Source organism: Bos indicus, chromosome 25, assembly GCF_029378745.1.
Source record: "Bos indicus isolate NIAB-ARS_2022 breed Sahiwal x Tharparkar chromosome 25, NIAB-ARS_B.indTharparkar_mat_pri_1.0, whole genome shotgun sequence".
Classification (NCBI taxonomy): Eukaryota; Metazoa; Chordata; class Mammalia; order Artiodactyla; family Bovidae; genus Bos; species Bos indicus.
In genome coordinates this window covers 20,998,337-21,022,711 of record NC_091784.1, presented here as the reverse complement: position 1 = coordinate 21,022,711, position 24,375 = coordinate 20,998,337, and the positions used below count along the sequence as shown (strand labels likewise).

Genomic DNA, 24,375 nt, shown 5'->3' with positions numbered 1-24,375 from the left:
ACAGTCCATCTCCTTTCCAGCATCCAGGATTTTGTTGTTGATGTCTCCTCTTCATCCTCATGGGCTTATGCCATTAAGAAAATGTCTTTCCTGTCATTTTAGTTGGGACTTAAGAGCAAATGGACCAAAAAAATGTGTGCTCAATATACCATGTAGAGTTATGCCAATGTTCAAATTTCTTAATATTCTTAAAATTTTTAAAGAAATTCTCATTGAATTTCTTAAAAAGCAATTAGCTTGAAACCAAATGATCATGCAAATAAGCAACATTTTTTCAAGTTTTAGATCCCAAAACATCTATTACATGCATTTTCTTTGAAACTGATGACAACTCTATTGGTAAAAATTATTCTTTGTTTTCTAGGTCAGAAAAACCAAAAAAAAAAAAAAAAGAGAGAGGGGTACATCCTTTATATAAAGCAAATGGAAAACATTATGTGCCAAATTTGGAAGGTTTTTGTAAGAATTTATTAGAAATATTAAAAATTGAGAAAACTTGCATTAACAAATCAAATTTTCAGCAGTTTGAAAAACTAGAAAAGGGGGCAACATTGAGCCCACACTCCCCATGGGGACAACCCATCTGGAGCTGAATCTGAGCTGCTTTTCAGGTGGGACTAAGGCCTCCAATCCACTCTGTCTCCACTCACCTCCTTCACTCATCTGTAACCAGAAGACACTTGAATTTGAGACCAGAAAGAAAGAAATCACTTTATTTGGAAAGGCAAAATTGAACAATATATATGCAAAAATAAATCTATAATACAAGCCACTGTATTCTCTGGGTCCCACCCAGTGTCCACCTTGTCTAGGTTAAATGGTTACCTCAGAGATTAGAAAAAATGAGTAACAGGCACAATTGCAGAGAATATGCATATTTTGTCTCCTTCGCCCTGCCCTCCCCCCACAAGCTGCACATACTTGTGTAAACATTTTGTTGATTTGTGACACATGTCTAGTACTGCAGACAAATGTGCTGGGATGAAAGGAAAGGAAGTCATTAAAATAGCAACAACAGTAGTTACCTGGCTTGACTCATCAATGTTGCATTTGATGATAAATTCCCACAGGGCCTCAGGTGAGGAGGGAATAAGGACATCCAGCTGCACTGGGGGCTAGGAATTTTTTTTTCCTACTTCCATCCATAAAGCCTGCTTTTTTTTTTTTTTTTTTTCTTTTTAAACCTATAGCAAAACTGAGAGACATTACACTCCAGTTCACTGCAGTTTAATTTTAAATTTTAATCCCAGAATCCTCTAAGAGTAGCTGGCAGATCCTGGCTTCAGCTTAGCCTCTAACCAGCAGGATATTTGGAAAGAGTCTACCTTTCAGAACCTTGGATTTCCCATCTGTGATTGAAGATACTGATTATATCCTTGACTCCACTAATCTCCTGGACCTTCACCTGCTTCTTATACTTGAAGATAGTCTCTGATGTCTTCCCAGTTGGGCTGGAATGTCCTGAGGTTTTTTGCTTTTTGGATGTTCAGCATTTGTGGAAAAAGAAGATGCCCTAGCCAATTTTAGAAGGCAGAGAACTATCTTTTGAAGGTGGAGTAAGTTCTGTTAGCTCAGAAGGATTTGTGTCTTGCAGATCACTTTGCTCTCACTGATCCTTAAAGAAGCATTTGATTAGCTGTAGTATATCCAGGCCATTCCAGTCTCCTACAGGAGAAGGGGACCACCTGGTGACATTAAAGCCATATGGATGGGTGGAATTGCACAGATGACCAAGCCATTCCAGACAGGCTGGAGGAACTAGAGCCACAAACACTCCATTTTTTATGAATTTACTGAGTGCTTACTCAGTGCCAAGGCCCTGTGTTTTTAAGCACTAGAGATTGAAGAAAAATTGAGTTAACACGCAGCTTCAGGGTTTAATATAGTAACTCTTAGTCAGGATTAGAGCAGGGGCTGGCAAACTATAGCCCAGGCAGGCTGTTTTTGTCAATAAAGTTTTATTGGAACACCAGCTGCACTCATTCATTTAGGTATCATTCACCAGTGTTTCTGTACTATAATGGCAAGGCTGAGTAGTTGCAAGAGACCATAAGGCCCACAAAGCCTAAAATATTTACTATCTGGCCCTTTAGAAAAAGTTGCCAATCCCTGTGTTACAGAAAAGCACTGACATGTAACTAGGAAATGAGACAGGTGGTCAGGGAATATAAATGATTTGCATAATAAAATCTCAGAGGGCGAGGAGACTGGTTGAACTAACAACAGCAACAACAAAAGCATCAGTTAATGAGGTTTGAGAACTTTGAAAAGTCAAAATAAAGTTGCTTCTAGCTTACATTTAACAAATGCAAATTAACTATATGCACTGGTTTAAAACACACAAACAACTTAAGGCAAGCCAACTACTTGATTTGTGCAAACAGCAAAAGGGTAATTAGTTCCAGCTTTTGGAGGAAACTGGTTATGGTGAGTCCAAATACAAAAACAGGGGTACCCGTCATTTATAGGTGATCCAAAGCACTTTTCAAGGGTAATTTTACTCTGTTTGATTTTTCCTTTAGGGTAAACTCTTAACTTTGGTACCGAATACATGCACAGGGTCATGACTCCACAGTACTTAACACTAACATGGCTGAAGGACCTGTCTTAATGAACTGGTTTGTATGTTACGCTCTGTTTTTTTTTTAATGTTTTGATTTTTAAACAGAGATGTTGCTTTAGCACTTGGGGTTGATCAAAGCAGTCTGTTTTCTTTGCTATTTGAAACATCAGTTGAAATCACACTGATGTTAAATCTGAAATCCTTCGAAAAAGAACACTTATTAAATACAGATAGCCATAGCTTGGCCCTGGGGAAACCACTGGAATTAATGAGTGTTTATAGTTCTTGCCCTCTCATTCTCCAACGGCTTAAACAAATCTCAAGGGACTGCTGCTGAAAGCATCCTACTGCAAATGACAAGAAAATCAGCCAAGCTTCAAGCAGAAAATGCCGCGGATGGGTGTTGGGAGCAGATTCTTCTTAAGAACGTCAGATGCTAAGAAAATACAGAGGAATACTGTACAAGGGGTACTTCAGTCATATTGTGGATGCTGCTACTGAGATGCAGAGTATATGTCTGCTTGGAGGAAAGGCTTCAACCTTCCAAGCCACAGCCCTTACAAGTAAAAGCTTGGAGGTGCACCCACCTCCACACGAGCTGAGGCAGGAATTAGAGGTAGTAAAAGTGTGCATATAGAAATCAAACCTGTTTTGTAAAGCCCACTGTGGAAAACACACTTCAGAATGTAATTTGGCTGTATTCCACCAAATCAGTTGCATTTCAGGAAGGAAATTAAAAGATAAGAAAAGTGTGTGGGCCCTCCCCCATGTCAGAAGGGGTCCTGGGAGATGTACAGTCTTACACACACCAAAAAATGCCACACACATTCTTCCAAATGCTCTGAGAAAGACGGCTTTGCTCTAAGACAGACGTGACAATACACACCTCATGGAAAGTTAACATGCAGCTCTGCTCTTTCCTACCTCATCCTGACTCAGGAAACACAGGCTCTGTGGGCCTGAGATTTCAGCCCAGCCTGAAAAGGCTTGATGAGCAAAGCTTTAATATTTTCCATCCAGGGCAGAAAAGATCCATTTTCTTACATCTCATGACAAACAACAACAACAATAACCACAACAAAACACAGAAAAAGAACCTCAGAAAGATACATTGGTTCATTAGGCTGCTTTTTCAATCCCCAGAGCCCTAGGGGACAGTTGCAGTGTCTCCATTGGTAGCAAAGACATTTTCAAGAGTTAAAAAATAGCATACAAAAGTTGATTTACTAAAAACATCTGCCCGCTCCAGCCCCCAAACAACCCTCAATAAGAAGTCTTTTTCTTCCCCCTTCTCCTAGCCCTGTAACTTGGGGCTGGCTGGCAGTGGTTTTTTCCAGCAAGTTATTCCTCCATCTGGGCCCAGGCCTCCTCTGCTTTCTCGTAGTACTGGTTGGCCAGCCGGCCCTTCATGGCTTCCATCGCTGCCTCGGCTGCCTGGGTGTACAAATCGCCTGAAAGAAAGCAAAGCAAGGCACAGAGAGGTGAAGAGCCTGTTGTTTTTGCTGCCTGGTATCCCTGACCCCTCTCCAAGAAGATCACACTGAGATTACTCCTTCTGGCCTATCCCTGCACATAACCTGGGTGGGGCTCTGAGTGTGCACGTGATCCAAGCCGGGTCAATCAAAGCACCTTCCCTGTTCTTCACCAGGCCACAGGGATTAGTCGGGACTTAAGCGCAGCCACCCAGAGTGAGCTATCCCAGGAAGCACAGTGATTGGTTTAGGGGCTGTGGGTGATTCCAAATGAGTCACTGAGAATCAGGCTGAGGACTTCTATTGGACAAATTGGGGCTATATGAAAGTGGAAGGGATAAAGTGTCTAGATGGGTTTGGCCACCAAATGAATTTGTGGAGAACATATAAAAACACTTGGTTTTCAGTGCTTTTGGATTTAGAAGTTTCAAATAAAAGATTATAGAATTACAGTATTAGTTGCTTGATTTCGTTATACTACCTTAAAAAAAACTTTTAAACTTAGCCTCATCCTATACCTGTGAAACCAGGAGTTCAGTATGTTTATCATGTTATTTAATATATACAATGTGCATTAACTGGTGAGTGAATAAACAAAATGTAGTATCTATAAAATGGAATATTATTCAGCAATAACATGGAATGAAGTACTGACACATGCTACAACATGAATGAACCCTGAAAGAAGGAAGACACAAAAGGTCACATACTGTGATCCCAGTTATATGAAATGACCAGAACAGGTAAATCTATAAAGATGGAAAGTAAGTTAGTGGTCGCCAGGAACAGCAGGAAGGGGAAATAGGGAGCCACTGCTAATAGGTACCAGGTTTCTTTCTGGCATGATGAAAATGTTCTGGAATTAGGTAGTGGTGATGATGGCATAACACTGTGGACATACTAAAAACCACAGAACTATACACTTTATTTTTATTTATTTATTTTTTGAACTATACACTTTAAAATGGTAAATTTTATGAAAATGTCAGCTCAATTTTTGAATTGCAAACAAACCTCCCAAATTTCTAACATGTGACTATTAAAAAGGTTCATTTGCATACCAACTTCATAAAGCCCCTTTCTAAGCATCATATGGGTATCCAGCCTTGCAAAATACAGGACCAGTATGAATCTTTCTCCCAACCAGAATGGAAAGAAGAGACTCAGTCTTGCAACTTGTTGTGAGTCCCAGTGAGACAGGAATTATGTCTCTTTCACTATCCAGCCCTGTCCCACCCCAGGGGCAGGTCTGCCAGGCCCTACCTGATCTCTGTGGGTCCTTCTCCAGCCCGCAGCCGCCTGTGAACAGCATCTCCGCCTCCCTGGCCAGCAGCATGTACCGGGGTTCGTCTTGCATCCCATCATACTCCCCACCCTCATCACAGTCAGTTGTCTCCAGGGCAGTGTTGTACCAGTGGAGAGCCTCTGGCCAGCTCTGGGACCTTGCCAGGAGATACAGAGGAAAAGAGAAGTTACCATGGCAACAGGGAAGGAAGGAGGAGGCCCATCAGCAGGAGAGGCAAGTCAGGGATCGCAGTGCGGCCACTACCTATGCTTCGGGACCCAAAGTATCCAATGCCACCACATCTAAGGGCTGTCATTCACATTGTGCTGCTGCTGCTGCTGCTAAGTCGCTTCAGTCGTGTCTGACTCCGTGCGACCCCATAGACGGCAGCCCACCAGGCTCCCCCGTCCCTGGGATTCTCCAGGCAAGAACACTGGAGTGGGTTGCCATTGCCTTCTCCATTGTGTGAAAGTGAAAAGTGAAAGTGAAGTCGCTCAGTCGAGTCCAACTTGTAGTGACCCCATGGACTGCAGCCTACCAGCCTCCTCCATCCACGGGATTTTCTAGGCAAGAGTAGTGGAGTGTCTTGCCATTGCCTTCTCCGCATTCACACTGTAGATCTATATATTCATTACAATAGTGATCAAGTAGTTTTCCCTAACAAAACTGGTATAGCACAATAATTTTCCAACAGATGGAAGTCGAGCATCTTGAGGAAGGGGAGCATTTTTCTAGTATCCATAAAATCACCCTACAGGAATTCCCTGGCAGTCCCAGTTAGGACTTGGTGCTTTCACTGCCATGGCCTGGGTTCAATCCCTGGTTGGGGAACTAAGATCCCACAAGCTGCACAGGGTGGCCAAAAAAAAACAAACAAAAAAACTCCCCAAACCAAAAAACCTACCCTATGGGTTTGCATTAGCAGTGGGTGGTATCCCAACCAATTTGCCCTGTAACTCATGCAGGAGAAGAGGTGGGTGGGGTACCCTTCACCAAAGCCCCCAGAACCTTCTGACAGCAATCATTCAGCCCTTTCTTTCTCTGCCTCTGCTGGCCAGCTCTGGCTTTCCTCCAGAAAATGGAGGGCTTACTCCAGAACAGCTGACTTCTCCCTTCTGACTCTGCCCTTCACTCTCAACTCTTTCTCCTACGGCCGCACAGTGGCCAAACCCGCAAGGGCAGACACAAATGCCAACCCAATCTGTGCAAAACAAAATAAAGAGTAAACAGGGCAGGGGGCTCTTTTCCTTGGGGTGTAGTAATGCATATTACCAAACACGTGAGTAACTATAGGACATCAGGAAAGAGCAAAGAGAGACACAGATAAGAAGGTCTACGTGCCTCATGAAATGTTCCTGGAGCTGCAGCTGTATATATATAAACACATATACATGGACCCGGCTTCACCCTCCAGTCTTAGCTCGTCAGCCGCGCCAGACTCGCTGGGTCACTTTCTCTTCCTCGAACGTGCCAGCTCCTGTCCGCCCTTTGGCTTTTGCACCTGCTGCTCCCTTTGCTTAGAACATCCTTCCTTTAACTCTTCCCATACCTGGCTCCTCATCTCTCCAACCTCAGCTGAGCTTCTTCAGAGACACTGGCCCCCAATACTCTATTTCTTACCATTACCTCAAACTGTAATTCTCCTGTTTACTTATTCACTTGTTTATTGTTTTTCCTGGCTAGAATGTAAGCTCTAGGAAGGCAGGGACCATGTCTGTTTTATTCACTGCTGCATTCCCAGGGCCTGGCAGACAGCACAGACTCTATAAATGTCTGTTGAAGTGGCTGGCTGGGATGGTGTCAGGAGATAATCTTGACTCCATTTTATTTTATAAAGAATGGAAGTTATTTGAAAATTATTTGTGGCACATCCAGAAGACTGGGGTTTGAACAATGGATTGGAAACCACTAAGCTAGTTGATCTCAATTCTTTCAGCTTTGGCCCTCTCTGGTCTTGAAAGGCAAGGCAGAACTGCTCTCAACACATTAAATGTAAAAGAAGGGAAAGGGCCTACTCTCTCCCCACCCACCCCACCAACTCCACACCCAGTGGTTAGTTTGTCCACCCTGCCTTGAAATTTCCAACGACTTTTCCTTCTCCTATGAGATGGTAACTTCTGGGGGAGGGGGGGTCAAAACCCCCTAAATGAAAATAGCTGACTCTCATTAATGCTCCCTGAATGGAAGAGTCTGGGGCTGCTTGGAACGAAGAAGAAGAGTAAGAGAAAGACTTTGGAAGATGTTACAGAAGAAAATCTTGATTGATTTAACTACACAGATACTAAAAACCAGCAAGTCCCCAGACCCAGTAGTCAATGGGCACTGTGTGGCACCTGTTCTCCCTGCTGCCCCAAATCTATGGTAGCCATCTCTGAAAAAAGGTTTTAAGTCAACTCATATACCAAAGAGCTAATAGCCTTAAGAAAATAAAAATTTTTACAGGGAATTCCCTGATGGTTCAATGGGTAGGACTCTATGCTTCCACTGCAAAGGGCATGAGTTTGATCCCTGATTGGGGAACTAAGATCCCACATTCCACAAGGCCAAAATATATATGTGTGCTGTGCTTAGTCCTCAGTTGTGTCCGACTCTTTGAGACCCCATGGACTGCAGCCCTTCAGGCTCCTCTTTTGTGGGGATTCTCCAGGCAAGAATGCTAGAGTGGGTTGCCATGTCCTCCTCCAGGGGTTCTTCCCAACCCAGGTATCAAACCCACATCTCCTGCATTGCCAGGCAGATTCTTTACTGTCTGAGCCACCAGGGAAGCCCATGAATACTGGGAGTGGGTAGCCCATCCCTTCTCCAGGGGATCATCCCAACCCAGGAATTAAACAGGGGGCTCCTGCATTGCAGGCAGATTCTTTACCAGCTAAGATACAAGGGAAGCCCATATATAGATATATGGGCTTCCCTTGTATACATATACATACATACACATATCTCATTATTAACAAATCAACAAGAAACCAATCATCTCAAATGAAAAAGAGAAAGTACACAGAGAACATAAAGAGAACACAGATAGTAAAGATTTTTTAAAAGCCTCAGATACAGATATTCAATGCCGAGTACCAGCTCCTCACGCCCACGTGGTCGTTCCCCACTGCACTCAATGGGCATTGTGTTAGTCGCTCAGTTGTGTCTGACTCTTTGCAACCCCAAGGACTATAGCCTGCCAGGCTTCTCTGTCCATGGGATTCTCCAGGCAAGATTACTGGAGTGGGTTGCCCTTCCCTTCTCCAGAGGATATTCCAGACCTAGGGATTGAACCCTGGTCTTTTGCATTGCAGGCAGATTCCTTACCATTTGAGCTACAGGGAAGTCTCAATGGGCATCATAGATGTTGGCATTTGATTTTGGACAAAGTCATTTCATGTTTGTTTTGTTTACCTCCCCTCCATGCCAGTGATTCTGAGCCCCGCAAGAAGCAGGCTAATGTACAGTCCACTGGAGAACAGATGAGAAGACCTAAGTTTTGGCCCTGCTATTTACTGGCTACTTAACTGCAGACAAGCCCCTTCACTTCTTAGAACCACATATCCATAAAATAAGCCCCTAAATGCTGCCCGGTCTGTGTCAAAGAGATGTGTTGATTCTTTCATCCAAGCAACTACTGAGCCAGGCCCTGTGCTAAGCACTGGCACTGAAGAGATGCAGGAAACCCAATTCTAGTTCTCAGTGAAATAAAATCACAGATATAAAAGCGAACCCAAATACAAGGAGCTTTACAGTCACACAGCAGGTAGCTGACAAACATTTGCATGATATGTAACTCAGACATTTTAGACCCTGAGAGGTTGACATGACAGAGCCGCAGTCTTGATTTAGCTTCTAAACTCAGTGAGAGGGAGATGAAAACACGACCCACATAGGAGGGAAGTGCCACACTGCCCCAATCCTGGCAGTTTGGACACTGTCCCTTCCAGAAAGCCACAGGTGCCTGAGAACAAACGGGGAAGCTGAGATCCACTGGGAGCCAGTGAGCAATAGGTCCCACTAAGAGTTGAATCCCCTCAACCGTTCTCTGCTCCTGGACTTCTGGGACCTCCCACCAGCCAAGCCAAAGACCCAAGATGAAGCTGCCATTCTCCTCTTGCCACCAGAGAATCCAATCCTGGCATCTCTGCCAGAGGCATAAGGGAAAAGCTGTTAACGCCTGTAGGGTTGTAGCTGTCAGAGATTTCAAAAAGGTGAAAAAAAAAAAGGGGGGTGAAAGTGTTGCTCAGTCTTGTCTGACTCTTTGCGACCCCATGGACTGCAGTCCGCCAGGCTTGTCTGTCCATGGAATTCTCCAGGCAAGGATACTGGAGTGGGTAGCCATTCCCTTCTCCAGGGGATTTTCCTGACCCAGGGACTGAACCTGGGTTTCCTGCAATGCAGGCAGATTCTTTACCATCGGAGCCACCAGGGAAACCCAAATCACTCTGGAAAACTCACACCAGCACTGAATTCCCCTGGAGCTCATTTCCGTCCCTCCACTCCCTCTTAGAAGTGAAAACAGTAAAAACAAAAATAGGAAGAGTCAGTTAAAATCACCCCTAATCCCATCATCTAGAGACAACTGGCTCTGGACCTGATGCTACATATCCCTTCAGACTCTTTCTTGCACAAATCTTTACAGAAAATGGCTAAGATGCCATTTCTCTCTCTCTTTATGTGCCAGTGAAATTACAGGCATCACCTCATTTAACCCTCACACAACCACACACTACCGCCCTAGCATGCAGGTTCTATGGGTATTCTGATTTGAGATGATGAAGAAACTGAGGTCAGGGAGGTAAACCTTCTTGCCCACGGTCACTGGGCTGGTACTCGGGGGAGGCACACCTGGAACCCAGGTCTGTTCTGATTCCAGAGGGGAGGCTCCCACCTGCACCCCAGGTTCCCACCAGCTCGACCTGAGCCACAGCCACAGTACCTGTCAGGGCTGAGGTTCTGGCCAGTGTCAAAGGCTCGTGCCACCAGAATCATGCACTGTCTGTCCCCAGCTTCAGCTGCCTTCAGTAAGTAATCAAATCCTTTGGTTTTGCTCTCTTCTGTCTCCTGTTAATACAAACCAAAGAGGGGGAGAGAAAAAAATGAGCTGTGAGGGGCTGCCAGAATCTCATACGTCAATCTTTTCCCTGTTTCTTGAATTGAGAGCTTCAGGTTAGGGCTGCTGTAGAACTGTACATTGTGAGAAAGAGAACAGAGCTTACCCTGCTGCAAAGAGATCCCTGGGTTCCCATCAGGCAGGGAGAAAAGGAAGCTTAGTCCACTCCCACCTCTATCTGATGTGATTCTGCCAGAGACCACATCATCTATCCACTTCCAACAGGGGCTCCCGGCTTCCAATTCTTTTAAATTTTTTAGCAACTTTATCGAGATATAATTCATATAACTCATTCACTTAAAGTGTACAACTCAGTAGTGTTTAGTATATTTACAGATTGTGCAACCATCACCATAATCAATTTCAGAATATTTTCATTAAGTCAAAAAGAAATCAAAACACCATACTCCCCCCCCAAAAAAAAACAAAACAAAACACCATACCCTTTAACTATTACATCCCAATTGCTCCCCATCCACCCCCACCCAGCCCTGGACAACCACTAATCTACATTCTGTTTCTAGAGATTTCCCTATTCTGCACATTTTATATAAATGCAATCATATAAGTAGTTTTTTGTGCCTGGCTTTTTCCACTTGGCATAAGGTTTTCAAAGTTCATTTCATACAGCTTCTATCAGTGTTTCATTCTTACTTATGGCAAAAAACATTCCATTGTATGAAGATACCACAATTTATCTGTTCATAAGTCATCAGGTGATGGACATTTGGGTTGCTTTCATTTTATAGCTATTCTCTATGAACACCTGTGTACAAACTTTTGTGTGGGTGTATGCATCTATTCTGGGGGGTTATATACCCAGGAGTGGGCTTCCTGGTGGCTCAGTTGATAAAGAATCTGCCTGCAATGTGGGATATCTGGGTTCAATCCCTGGGTTGGGAAGATCCCCTGGAGGAGGGTACGGCAACCCATTCCAGTATTCTTGCCTGGAGAATCTCCGTGGACAGAGGAGTCTGGCAGGGTACAGTCCATGGGGTCGCAAAGAGTCGACATGACTGAGGGACTAAGCACACATACCAAGGAGTGGGGAAGCCCAGGTGGCACAGAAGTAAAGAATCTGCCTGCCAATGTAGGAGGCACAAGAGATGCAGGTTTGATTCCTAGATCAGGAAGATCCCCCAGGATAGGAAATGGCATCTGACTCCAGTATTCTTGCCTTGAAAATTCCATGAACAGAGAAGCCTGGCAGGCTCCAGACCAGAGGGTTGCAAAGAGTTGGACACAACTGAGCAAGTGAGCATGCACACACAAACCTAGAACTTCTGGGTCACATCCAACTCTATGTCTAGCCTTTTGAGGAGCTGACTGTTTCCCACAGTGGCTACACCAGTGTATATTCCCATCTGCTTTTATTATGCTTCTCCAAGATCTATCCAGAGAGAGATTTTAAGCTCAAGTCGGTCATATTACTCTATCAAAGCTGCTCTAGGACTTCTTATCTCACTTGGAGACAAATACAAAGCTCTCATATCAGTCTATGAGGCCCTTCTCAACCTTCAGGCTTCAAGAAGCGTGCCAGGGACTACAGTTGTCCCCCATATCCATTCAGTTCAGTTCAGTTCAGTTAAGTTGCTCAGTCGTGTCCGACTCTTTGCGACCCCATGAATCGCAGCACGCCAGGCCTCCCTGTCCACCACCATCTCCCGGAGTTCACTCAAACACACGTCCATCGAGTCCGTGATGCCATCCAGCCATCTCATCCTCTGTCGTCCCCTTTTCCTCCTGCCCCCAATCCATATCCATTATCCCCTGCCATATTTTTGCTGGCACATGGCTGACCAGCTAAAAACTACATTTCCCAGCCTCCCTTGCGCCTGGAATCAGTCTCTTAATAACAAGAGGCCTACCCATAGGGAATTCCCTGGCAGTCTGGTGGTTAAGACTCTGTGCTTTCACTGCAGGGGGGACAGGTTCAGTCAGAGAGTCAGTCAGTTCAGTTGCTCAGTCATGTCCCCACAGACTTCAGCATGTCAGGCTTTCCTGTCCATCACCAGCTCCCGGAGCTTGCTCAAACTCATGTCCATAGAGTCAGTGATGCCAGGATGTTCAGTTAGGGAACTAACATCCAAGAAAGGACGCCTATCCAGTTACTCATTCCCTGTCATATTATCCCATCTCTCACTTAAGAACAATGCTTGGCACAGGAAGTACTCAATAAAGGTCAGTTATTTTTACTTCTGTTGGAAATATTTTCATTTGTTAATTATTACCTGTATTTACATTCTTTTCCATCTGAAAGGTTTGCTGTTGTCAATAGTAACCTAGGACACTGCCCAGAGTGTAGGAGCACTCAAAAATACCTGCTGGATGGGTGGGCTGTGGGGAAAGTGGGAAATGGGCGAGCAGCTTTTCAGGGCACTTGCCCATGTTTTTTTGGCTGCCAGAGCTGGTCCTAGAGAGAAAGGCCTTTGAGATGCCTTCAGATAAGAAAACTAAAATAGCTTCTACATCCCTTTACAAAGGGGCTTGGGTGTGACTGGTGTAAATAGCCTGAGATCATAAGAAGAGTTACCAGGGAGTCTCAGAGAGGTCTCCCCAGTCCTGGCCCCTCACCACTCATTCTGGGCCTCGGCATTCCTTTATTTAGGCCTCAGACACTTCTACGTGTCCTCTCTGCGCCAGATGCTGGGAGAACAGGCCGAATGTGGCAGGAATACTGGAGCTGGCTCTACAAGCTCGTGAAAAATGATGTGAAAGCAAACCAGTCATAAAACACAGCTGCTGCTGCTGCTGCTAAGTCACTTCAGTCGTGTCCAACTCTGTGCGACCCCAAAGATGGCAGCCCACCAGGCTCCACCGCCCCTGGGATTCTCCAGGCAAGAACACTGGAGTGGGTTGCCATTTTCTTCTCCAATGCATGAAACTGAAAAGTGAAAGTGAAGTCGCTCAGTCATGCCCAACTCTTAGCGACCCCATGGACTGCAGCTTACCAGGCTCCTCCCTCCATGGGATTTTCCAGGCAAGAGTACTGGAGTGGGTTCATAAAACATAGACTTTATTAAAAATTAAATTATGTTAACTTACAGTTAAATGAAAGGTAACAAACACCCAAAGCTCATCACTTCCTAATTATTTTACTCTGCTTTACTGTTATCTATGCTCTTGAGGTTATTAATATCCACTGCAGGGCTTCTCAAACTCAGCACTAATGACATTTTAGACAGGATAATTCCGTTGTGTGGGGACTGGCCTGTGTGCTATAGATATTTGGCAGCATCCCTGGTCTCTGTCCACTAGAAGCCAGCTGAACTCCCAGAGCTGTGACAACCAAAGGTATCTCCTGACACTGCTAAGCATTCCATGGAAAAGCAGGAAGTAAAGATGCCTGCTTGAGAGCCACTGGCCTATGGAATCTGCTTAGTGGAAATGCTATATAATGGGAATGCCATGCATTCCTTCCAACTCCGTGCTCAGTGATGTCATGTTACTACCTGGACATTGGCCACAGTGGGAGCATTTACACCAAGAGATGGCAAAAATATTAAGAGTGCAGATTCATTTAAAAGTATGCTGTGTCTGTAGCCATGACATTGTGATAATCGCAAGAAACTGGAGTCTCTTCGGTATTTAAAACTATCATCTGATTCAGCAAAGGAGTCTTGCTCATGTCAGCAGCAAATAAATGAAACTCCAACTCTGACAAAGAGCTTGCTTGTTGCACTTCCATTTTACTCACTAAAGTAAGTGAAATTATCAACCAGTATCCAGGTTACAACTTTACTCCTTCATCAACCACAACCCGAGGGAGGCTACAGATATAAGCACCACAAAAATTAGCGAAAGAATTCTATGAGGATAAATTGACCATATGGAATTCACAACAGAATATTTTTATTATTGTTTGTAAACTGTATGCTCCACTTTCTTTTATCACTAAACGTCTAATAAGCTTACATACATATATGAACAAACATTCCCTCCCTACCTGCAAGAACCAGTCATTAAGCATTTGCCAGCATACCACTGGCTAAATGAGATATATTCAATCCAGCCCTCAGGGAGCATGGAGACTAGAGAATGAGGGACAATTCATCTACCTGTCAAAACCCGCTCCCCCCAACCAAACTTGCTCTTTCACCATCTAAAACAGGAAATAAAAATGGGTGTAGGGGCTTCCCTGGTGATCCAGTAGTTAAGAATCTGCCTTGCAATGCATGGGACACTCGTTCGATCTCTGGTCAAGGAAGACTCCACATGCTGCAGAGCAACTAAGGCTGAAGCCCACAACTACTGAGCCCACGTGCCGTAAGTATTGCAGCCCGCACGCCCTAGAGCCTGTGCTCCACAACGAGAGAAGCCACCACAACGAGAAGCCTGCACGCCCCAAAGAAGAGTAGCCCCCGCTCACCGCAGGTAGAGAAAGCCCGCGTGCAGCAATGAAGACCCACCAGAGCCAAAAAATAAAACAAAGAAATAAATAAATGTATCTTTTAAAAAGGCTTTGGGTTATCCCTGTGCACGCATGCTCAGTTGCTCAGTCGTGGCCAACTCTTTGCAACTCTCTGGACTATAGCATGCAGGGTCTTACCAAATAGACAGATTTAATTAGTTAAGATGACGTCATACTGGAGTAGGGTGGGCCCTAAACTCCATAGGACTATCATCTTCATAAGAGACACAGAGATAGACACACAGACAGAAGGCCATGTGAAGATGGAAACAGACTGGAGTGATGCGCCCACAGACCAAGGAACACCCCAGATTGCTTCTACTCACCAGAAGCTAGAAAATCATGGGTGTGTCGACACCTGATTTTGGACTTTGGCATCTAGAACCGTGAGAGAATGAATTTCTGTTGTTTTAGGCCACCCAGTCGGTGGTAATCCCTCATTCTAGAAAATGAATACTCTCTTGGAATTACATGTGAGGATACGAAGATGGAGGAAAAGGTAGGAGGGGCTTTTTTACTGCAAACTTTTCTATATTAAAAAAAAAGCTTTTTAGCCACAGGGCTGTCGGGTGTCTTCCCATACCCTCTTCCAGTCTGAGACCCACGACCCTCTGGGCCATGGCCAGGCCCACAGAGAGGGCCTGGTACCCTGTGCCCATGACACGTCCAGCCTCATCCAGCCACAAGCCTGGCCTACATGACAGAGAGGATGGGGACAGACAGCTCGGAGCACACGCACACCAAGGGCCTCTCACTTTCTCCAAGGACAGATCACACTCCCTAGGCCTGGTCAGTCCTGTCCACTGTGCCCACAGAGCAGGGGGGCCAAGAGGGAGAAGACACCCTCACGGATTCCTATCACACCTGTCCTGTCTGGGCCCCCTCTCCGGCCTCGTCTTCTGACCTCCTCCTCACACCCCATGCTCCAGCTACACTGATGGCCTCCTGTCCTTCAAACCCCACCTGGCTGTCTCCCCAGGCCCTAGACCCACGCTGTTCCCTCTGCGCACACTGCTCCTCCCACTCTGTGCCTGGCTGACTCCACTGGGTCTTCAGGTCTACCTTCGGGATCACTTCTTTCATTCGCTCCACAAATGAATGCTGAATATGGAGTCTGTGCCAGGTCTGTTCTAGCCACCAGGGAATGACAATCAGGAAACCCCAGCTAAGGCCCTTCCCTCATTTGTTTGCAGCAGCATCTTCTGCTTCTCCCATCGCACCCTGTTGTAATTGCCTGGGAACATGACTGTCATCTTTACTCAGTCCCCAAGGCCAGAGACCAATTCTATTGGTGTCAGCTAACTTGGAAGTGCCTGGCCCCAAAGTGATGCTCAGGAAATTTCCTGGGCATAAACCCAGGGAGGGAAGGGTGATGGGTTGACTGAGCTCCTCTGTCCATGGGATTCTCCAGGGAAGAATACTGGAGTGGGTTGCCATTTCCTTCTCCAGTGGATCTTCCTGACCCGGGCATGGAACCTGGATCTCCTGCACTGCAGGCAGATTCTTTACCATCTGAGCCACTAGGGAAGCTCACAAACCCATAGAAGGAAGGGTGATGGGTTGACTGAGCCCCCATCCACTCACCTTCAGAGAGACATCCGCCAGGATGTGGTGGGGCAGCTGCGAGTACATGAGTCCCAGGCCCACGATGGCCTCCAGCTCGCCCAGGTCAGCTGCGTGCTCCAGGTGGAAGACCGCCGACTCCCGGTCCCACTCCTCGTCCTTCTCGCAGAAGCGGCCAGCCTCGTGGTAGCGCACCATGGCCAGATGGACCTGCCACACAGATGGTGGGTGGGCCTGGCTGCCTGCAGGTCGCAGCCACAGCCCAGGGCCCCCCTGCCAGCTGGGGAAGCTCCGGGTTAGTGCAAAGAAGGCATCACCATACCTTCCCCAAAATGGACTTCCCGATTTTCTTCTCGAGGTCCAGAGCGTTGAGCCTCTGCACTTCCAGGGCCACGGCCGAAGGTCTCGGCAGGTGGAGGCGGGAGGAGTTGAAGAGATTCCACTTCTCCACACAGACCTGGGGAGGACCAGGCACTGTAACTTACAGACCAGTTACCAGGCCTGTAACTTACAGGCCAGAGAAGCGAGGGGCTGGGGATGGATGCACCCTCCCAGCTATGAAAACTGGCCTGGCAAGTTAGGGGGCATGGACCCGTGTGGTGTCAAGTTTTCTTGGACAAACGGGGCCTATTTCCACTCTCCTGAATGATGCCAGCTTGTGGGCACTGAGGCAAAGCTGAAGCAATAGGACGCAGAGGCTAGCACCACACACTGAGCAGTTTGGAGAAGGGTCCCCTCACTTAACCATCTGAGTCGGTCGTGTAGGTTCGACCCTGCTCCCCACACAAGGTTCCAGAAGAGCCTGACTACAGAGCCGGCAGCAAATCCACTGTGGTTTCTCTGCACAAGCCCAGGGTGCTTCTGCTGTTGGGCTGAGAAAACACGCCATGTCTCCCAGCTAAAGACACCCTTGTCCCAAGTTCTCACAGGACAGAGCCAGGCTGCCTGCTGTGTGCATACATGAGTGTGTGTGCATGCATGTGCTAAATATTATACAGTGCCCAGGGCAGCCCCCACAACAATGACCTAGCCCAGAGTATCAGTGGTGCTGTGGCTGAACAACCACTGACTCCACACCATGCTGTGGCCTTGACCTGATTGACAGATACCTCGTGGTATTGCATGGTAAGTAAATGCCACGTGATAAATAATCTGTGTTCTGGAAGCAGCAAGAGTCAAGCCTGCCCTGGTTATCAGGGAAGGCCCCTGGGGGAGGTGCCATGGGGGTCCAGCTTGGGAGAGCAGACAGGCTTTGAGGAGATATAACCATGGAGGAGGAAGGACCTTGCAGCCTTAGTAAAGGCTGGAGGGCCAGAGGTTCAAAGTGTGGCTCACAGTCAGCTAGAGAAGAGGGTTCCCAAAGCTGGTCTTTCCCACACTTGCCTGATGATAATCACCTGAGCTGCTGCTTAGACCTATTAGCCAGGTAACCTGGGGAGAGATGCTTAAGACCCTCATTTTCTCATATGTCAAAAGGGGATGAATAGGGTTAGCCTGTCTCACTGGGTGGCTGCAAGAAGTGTTCATAAATTAATGAACACTGGAAGGAGCTGAGGGGTGTGGCCTCCAGGACGGGCCATCCTAATCTCCTTTAATCCTCCCTGCTGATCCCTCAGCACCCCACCCAGGGCAGGAGCTCGAAAAGTATTTGCCAAAGGGATTGGCTCCTTTGCAAAATTTTCTTTTAGGAGATATATGAATTGCCCGGGCAGGCAGAAATGATGTGACATGAAGGGGGAGAAACAGAAAGAGAGCCTGGAAAAGATAAGCAGCAGCCATGACGAGGATTCCTGGGTGTGCATTACCCGTCCGGAGCTGCCCAGGCTGTCTTCATCCGACTCGTACCTCCGGTTACCGTTTGAGTGGCCCTGATGGAGGCAGAGATTAGAGTGATCCAAAGAGCGGCCCTTCCTTCCCACAGCCGCCTCTTGGGGAACTGGCCCAGCCTTCCCAGGGGCCCTCCTCAAGGAACTGGCTCGGCTCCCCCTCAAGGAAGCTGGCACATTTGCCAAGCAGAGAGGATGCTGGGAGACAGGCGGGACTGATGTGCTGGTCTCACACGTGCATAGATAGAATGGATTCAAAGGCATAGGATCCTGGTAGGTAGGCACTGAGAAAGCTGGGCCAAGTGCTTCTTCCCTTAGCCAAAGCTCCCATCACTGGTCTATATTCACAGCATCAAAGCTGAGACCAGAGGCTCCCAGAAGGCTTCCTTGAAGGCATGCTCCATTCTGGCACTGGGGAAAACTTAAGCAGCTGATATCACCTAAAATTGCCCTCACCTGAATGCTGCTGGGAAGACAACTTAGGGCATTCTCCATCCTCCAGAGCCCTCCCGAGGGACTGCGGGAATCCTGTGCCTTTGAGCTGGGCCCGCCCACCTATACCAGCACCATTCTGGCCCACTGCCCAGCATCCTCTCTGCTTAGCAACCAGAGGTCCCAGCTTCACTGTGCGATGTGTCCGCCATTTTCAACCTTGTGTCTAATCCCCCATGCTTGTCCCCTTACTAAACTTACTAGTCCCCATTACCTGTTTTATCTTCCACCCTGCATTTATCTGAAATGATTTATATATTCATTTACCTTATGCTCTTAAGATGCACTCACATTCCCCACTAGTTCTCTATCCTTCTGGACAACTAGGCAACAGGGGACTCTGTTCTCATTTCCTGGGGGTTCCTTACATGTTCTCTGGGCTCTGGGTCATCCAGGTCACCCCGCTTCTCACTGGGGTATCCACTGTCCCCACCGTTCTCAGAGTCCTGTGGAGAGAAGACGGTCCTATGGTCTCAGAGGTCCTCTGAATATCTGGTGTTGATACCTGGAATCTCATCCATTTGCTCTCTCTCCTTTGCCCCATCTCCTCACTGAACACTCTCTTCCTCCTACTCGTGTTGGCTGGGTAAAAGGGAGCAGTAAGAAATAGTGGTGAAGAACGTGGGCTTTAAACGCAGACTGCCTAGGCTCAAATCCAGGCTTTGTAACCTGCCAGTTGTGACCCTGGACAGTTGTTCAGCCTCTCTTGAGCTTGGTTTCCTGAGCTGTGGGGATTCATTATAGCACCTATATCAAGAGGCTCTGAGGATGAAATGAGGTGTCACACTCAGAGTGTGGATCACAGTAAGTGCTATTATTAAGTGACTCACCCATTTCACAGGCAGAAAAACAAAGGCTGGTTTAAAGGATAAGATCCAAGGATAAATCCAAAGAATGCTCAAACTACCGCACCATTGTTCTCATCTCACACGCTAATAAAGTAATGCTTAAAATTCTCCAAGACAGGCTTCAGCAATATGTGAACCGTGAACTTCCAGATGTTCAAGCTGGTTTTAGAAAAGGCAGAGGAACCAGAGATCAAATTGCCAACATCCGCTGGATCATGGAAAAAGCAAAAGAGTTCCAGAAAAACATCTATTTCTGCTTTATTGACTATGCCAAAGCCTTTGACTGTGTGGATCACAATAAACTGTGGAAAATTCTGAAAGAAATGGGAATACCAGACCACCTGACCTCTTGAGAAACCTGTATGCAGGTCAGGAAGCAACAGTTAGAACTGGACATGGAACAATAGACTGGATCCAAATAGGAAAAGGAGTACGTCAAGGCTGTATACTGTCACCCTGCTTATTTAACTTATATGCAGAGTACGTCATGAGAAACGCTGGGCTTGAGGAAGCACAAGCTGAAATCAAAATTGCTGGGAGAAATATCAATAACCTCAGATATGCAGATGACACCACCCTTATGGCAGAAAGTAAAGAAGAACTAAAGAGCCTCTTGATAAAAGTGAAAGAGCAGAGTGAAAAAGTTGGCTAAAAGCTCAACATTCAGAAAATGAAGATCATGGCATCTGGTCCCATCACTTCATGGCAAATAGATGGGGAAACAGTAGCTGACTTTATTTTGGGGGGCTCCAAAATCACTACAGATGGTGATTGCAGCCATGAAATTAAAAGACGCTTACTCCTTGGAAGGAAAGTTATGGCCAACCTAGATAGCATATTCAAAAGCAGAGACATTACTTTGCCAACAAAGGTCCGTCTAGTCAAGGCTATGGTTTTTCCTGTGGTCATGTATGGATGTGAGAGTTGGACTGTGAAGAAGGCTGAGCGCCAAAGAATTGATGCTTTTGAACTGTGGTGTTGGAGAAGACTCTTGAGAGTCCCTTAGACTGCAAGGAGATCCAACCAGTCCATCCTAAAGGAGATCAGTCCTGGGTGTTCATTGGAAGGACTGATGTTGAAGCTGAAACTCCAATACTTTCGCCACCTGATGCGAAGAGATGACTCATCTGAAAAGACCCTGATGCTGGGAAAGATTGAGGGCAGGAGAAGTGGGTGACAGAGGATGAGATGGTTGGATGGCATCACTGACTCAATGGACATGGGTTTGGGTGGATTCCGGGAGTTGGTAATGGACAGGGAGGCCTGGCGTGCTGGGGTTCATGGGGTCACAAGAGTCGGACTTAGCGACTGAACTGAGCTGAACTGAAAGCCCTCTGCCAAAACTGCACAGGTCAGTTAGGCATATTTTTTATTCTTCTAGATCTGAATTCTGCTGTAAAAAGGAATCTGGTATAATTTAGAATTTCTAAAACTTCAGTCATCTGTCTATCACTGTTGAGTTGTGGTCATATCTGTATGTCACCTGCATCATTGTTGAGCTAAAACGTTTATTTTTTTCCTTATAAATTCCACTTAGAGACATTTCAAATGCACCAATAAGAATAGACAATTCTAAAATGAGCTCTTGTGCCCCTGTTGCTAAGTTCCAACAGCTCTTAACACTAAGCCTTAGTTACTTTAGATCTTTTATTTCTAAAAGGAATTGAAACATTTCTGTTAAAATGAAGACTTCTTATGAGTCTCCTCCTGACTCCATTCTCTTCTTTCTTGAAATAAAACTCCTCTCACGAGTTCATACTTCTCTTTTATCATTTTTCCATAAATAAACCATCTTATCTTACTTAATATATTTTTAAAAGCAGCTTGGTATCACTACCATGAATGTAAAACTTGGATCAGTCTCCTAGACAGATGGGAGCCATGGGACACACACAATGGAATCCTTGGCCTCTGGTCTGGCCAGGAATCTGCTCCACCCCAAGGAGCTGTGTTACCCTAAAAAGGCCTCTGCCCTGGTTTCTAGACGCACCCCAGGCTTCCCACTGCCCTCCCCCAGGCCTTGCTTTCTGTGAGTCAAATAGCTATTCTATGTTTTTAAACTATTTTAATTTTTAAAATTGAGATGTAACTTATAGACAGCTAAAGTGAAGTGTTCAGTGTGCTGAATGAAAGGCTATTTTTGAAATCAGATCACAGGCTATACTCAAAAGCTCCAGGCAGCTCCCTCCTTGCACCTACTCTCTGTAAGACCTTGGCTACGAGTCCCATCCTTGGTGACCACCCCCAAGCCAGGCAACAGAGTGCCTCACTCAAACCCCAGCTCTGCACTTGCCAGCTCTGGGACCCTGGGCAAGGCAGCCGACCTCTCCGAAACACAGTGTTCTCATCTGAGAAATGGTGGAGAATAACATGAGAGACAGCAGTACGCAGAGGGTTCAAGGCCAGATGGCCTGGGTTTGAATGCTGGCTCCATCACTGATTGACCAGGAGCAAGGAGCTTACCTTTCTATGCCCCGGTTTCCCCATCACTAAATCAGGGATAATGAGAGCACTGCCCAAGCAGAGCTGGGGACAAGCAAGTCGCTGAGGCAACAGGTGGGAGGGAGACTTTTCACCTTGCTAATCTTCTGAACCTTTTCCTTTTCGACCTACTCTGAATTTCTAAAATTCATCCTGATTCTAGAAAGAAAAGTGAAAGTCGCTCAGTCGTGTCTGACTCTTTGTGACCCCATAGACTATACAGTCCCTAGAATTCTCCAGGCCAGAATACTGGAGTGGGTAGCTGTTCCCTTCTCCAGGGGATCTTCCCAACCCAGGGATCACATCCAGGTCTCCCATATTGCAGGTGGATTCTTTACCATCTGAGCCACAAGGGAAGCCCTAATCCTAATTCTAATTCTAGAATAAAAAACATAAAAGCTATTCTGAGAGGAGTAGAAACTATTATCTACCTCGCAAGTTATGTGAGAATTAAATAAGAATTATCTACCAGACTCTTAAAACTGTCTGCCCATAGTGACAATTCCATATGTGCAGCTCTTCCTACTTTTTTCTGTCATTCAGGAACTCTGCAAAGCAGTCAGGAGTGAAGCTGAACCTTCGGAGCTGAGAGGGCAGCTTAAGGTGCTATTGGCCTGTGCAAGTGTGACACTTCTGCAAAGTCTGTTTAAAAAATTCTGATGAACTTTTTTCACATAACTTCTTTTTTTCTTATGTCACATAACAACAGGTATATATGAATCTACTCTTTCAACTGTAAATTCTATGAACTCCAAATGCAGAATAAGTATTTCTAATGAAAATAAAGGGTTTAGATTGAGATATGCTACTGCTGCTAAGTCGCTTCAGTCGTGTCCGACTCTGTGAGACCCCATAGACGGCAGCCCATCAGGCTCCCCCGTCCCTGGGACTCTCCAGGCAAGAACACTGGAGTGGGTTGCCATTTCCTTCTCCAATGTAGGAAAGTGAAAGTGAAGTCGCTCAGTCGTGTCCGACTCTTAGTGACCCCATGGACTGCAGCCTACCAGGCTCCTCCATCCATGGGATTTTCCAGGCAAGAGTACTGGAGTGGGGTGCCATTGCCTTCTCTGTGAGATATGCTAGTAAGTGTAAATTATTCACTGGATTTCAAAGCCTTAAAAAACACACACACACACTTTTATTTTGGCCCCACCATGCAGCACATGGGGTCTTAGGTTCCCAACCAGGGATGGAACCCGTGTCCCCTACGGTAGGGGTGTGGAGTCTTAACCACTGGACTGCCAGGGAAGTCCCTCTAATGAATTTTTAATTTGACGCTATAACATATGTTCCTCTGAATGCAAATATGTCATCTGCAGTGTCTTACAGCTGAATCACGAAGAGGCTGTAGGAAACCTGCTCTGCTCATCCGACCTGGGAGCATCACAGCTGCGTGTGCTGCGCATTACACACTGGACACCCTTCTGCCCCTTCTGCCCCAAGACACACACACACGGCAAATCAAACCCAGGCCCGAGCCCAGCACGCACCAGAAGGTCACACTGTGGCTGATTTGGATTCTCTGCTCTAACCACCTCCGGAAACTGAAATGGACCCTGCTCTTCCCAGAAGCTTCTGCCTGTGCCCTCCTGCCAGTGCCCCGAGCAGACCTGGGCTGCCACCTCTGAATCTGCCGACTCACCCTCAGTTCCCAGAGGAGGGTGTCCACTCCTACCCACCCCCACTCTACCCCCTCCACTCACCCGGTGGTTGTCCAGAGGGTCCTGGTCTCGAGGTGCCATGTTATCAAGGTCGCTGAACACAGGCCAATCTGGGCAGGGAGAAAACAGAGCAAGGCAGCAGTTCCACGGCTGGAACAGGTCACAAGGTCCATCTAAGCTGCCATCAGACCTCTCTTATTTTAAATTTATATTTATTTTTAGGGCCACACCACATGGCTTGCAAGATCTTAGTTCCCCGACCAGAGATGAAACCCAGGCCCTCGGCAGTGAAAGCGCAGAATCCTGCAGAAAGCACCACCGAAGGCGCCACTGGGCCACTAGGGAGTTTCCAAACCTTTTTTATTTGACATTTATAAAGTACAAAAGCGGGAGAAGAATGTTGTTGGCACCTGAGAGGCCACAGTTCTTCTTTGAGAATTTACCCAAACTCTCTACTTGCCAGCTGCCTGTACTTGTCCTGATGAGCAACTAGCTTAGCTGCTGCGCTGCCTTGGGGTTTCCATAAGGTAAACAGTGATACGATTGTGTAATGTACTGGTCAGCCGTCAATGAGGTGCAGTTGTGAATGAAAAAAGAGGCATTTGTCCATTTGGGGTACAAATGGGAGGTAGCTACAAACGGGAGAAGTCTTAGATGGTTTAAAACCCAACAATTTCCTGG

At 46.4% G+C, this 24,375-nt stretch overlaps 1 protein-coding gene across 3 annotated transcripts in view; it reads right to left on the bottom strand.

Moving 5' to 3' along the window:
• Positions 1-695: 695 nt before the first annotated feature.
• EEF2K (eukaryotic elongation factor 2 kinase) overlaps positions 696-24,375 on the bottom strand; it is a 72,133-nt gene continuing 48,453 nt past the window's right edge. For all 3 annotated transcript variants that reach the window (XM_019987483.2, XM_070779780.1, XM_070779781.1), the window contains 8 exons: positions 23,737-23,804; positions 19,073-19,150; positions 18,192-18,254; positions 16,709-16,843; positions 16,408-16,596; positions 10,239-10,363; positions 5,299-5,477; positions 696-4,014 (listed from right to left, as the gene is read on the bottom strand). In XM_019987483.2, coding sequence (XP_019843042.2) covers positions 3,905-4,014; positions 5,299-5,477; positions 10,239-10,363; positions 16,408-16,596; positions 16,709-16,843; positions 18,192-18,254; positions 19,073-19,150; positions 23,737-23,804 — 947 coding nt within the window. In that variant the 3' untranslated portion in view covers positions 696-3,904. The remainder of the gene's footprint in view (positions 4,015-5,298; positions 5,478-10,238; positions 10,364-16,407; positions 16,597-16,708; positions 16,844-18,191; positions 18,255-19,072; positions 19,151-23,736; positions 23,805-24,375) is intronic.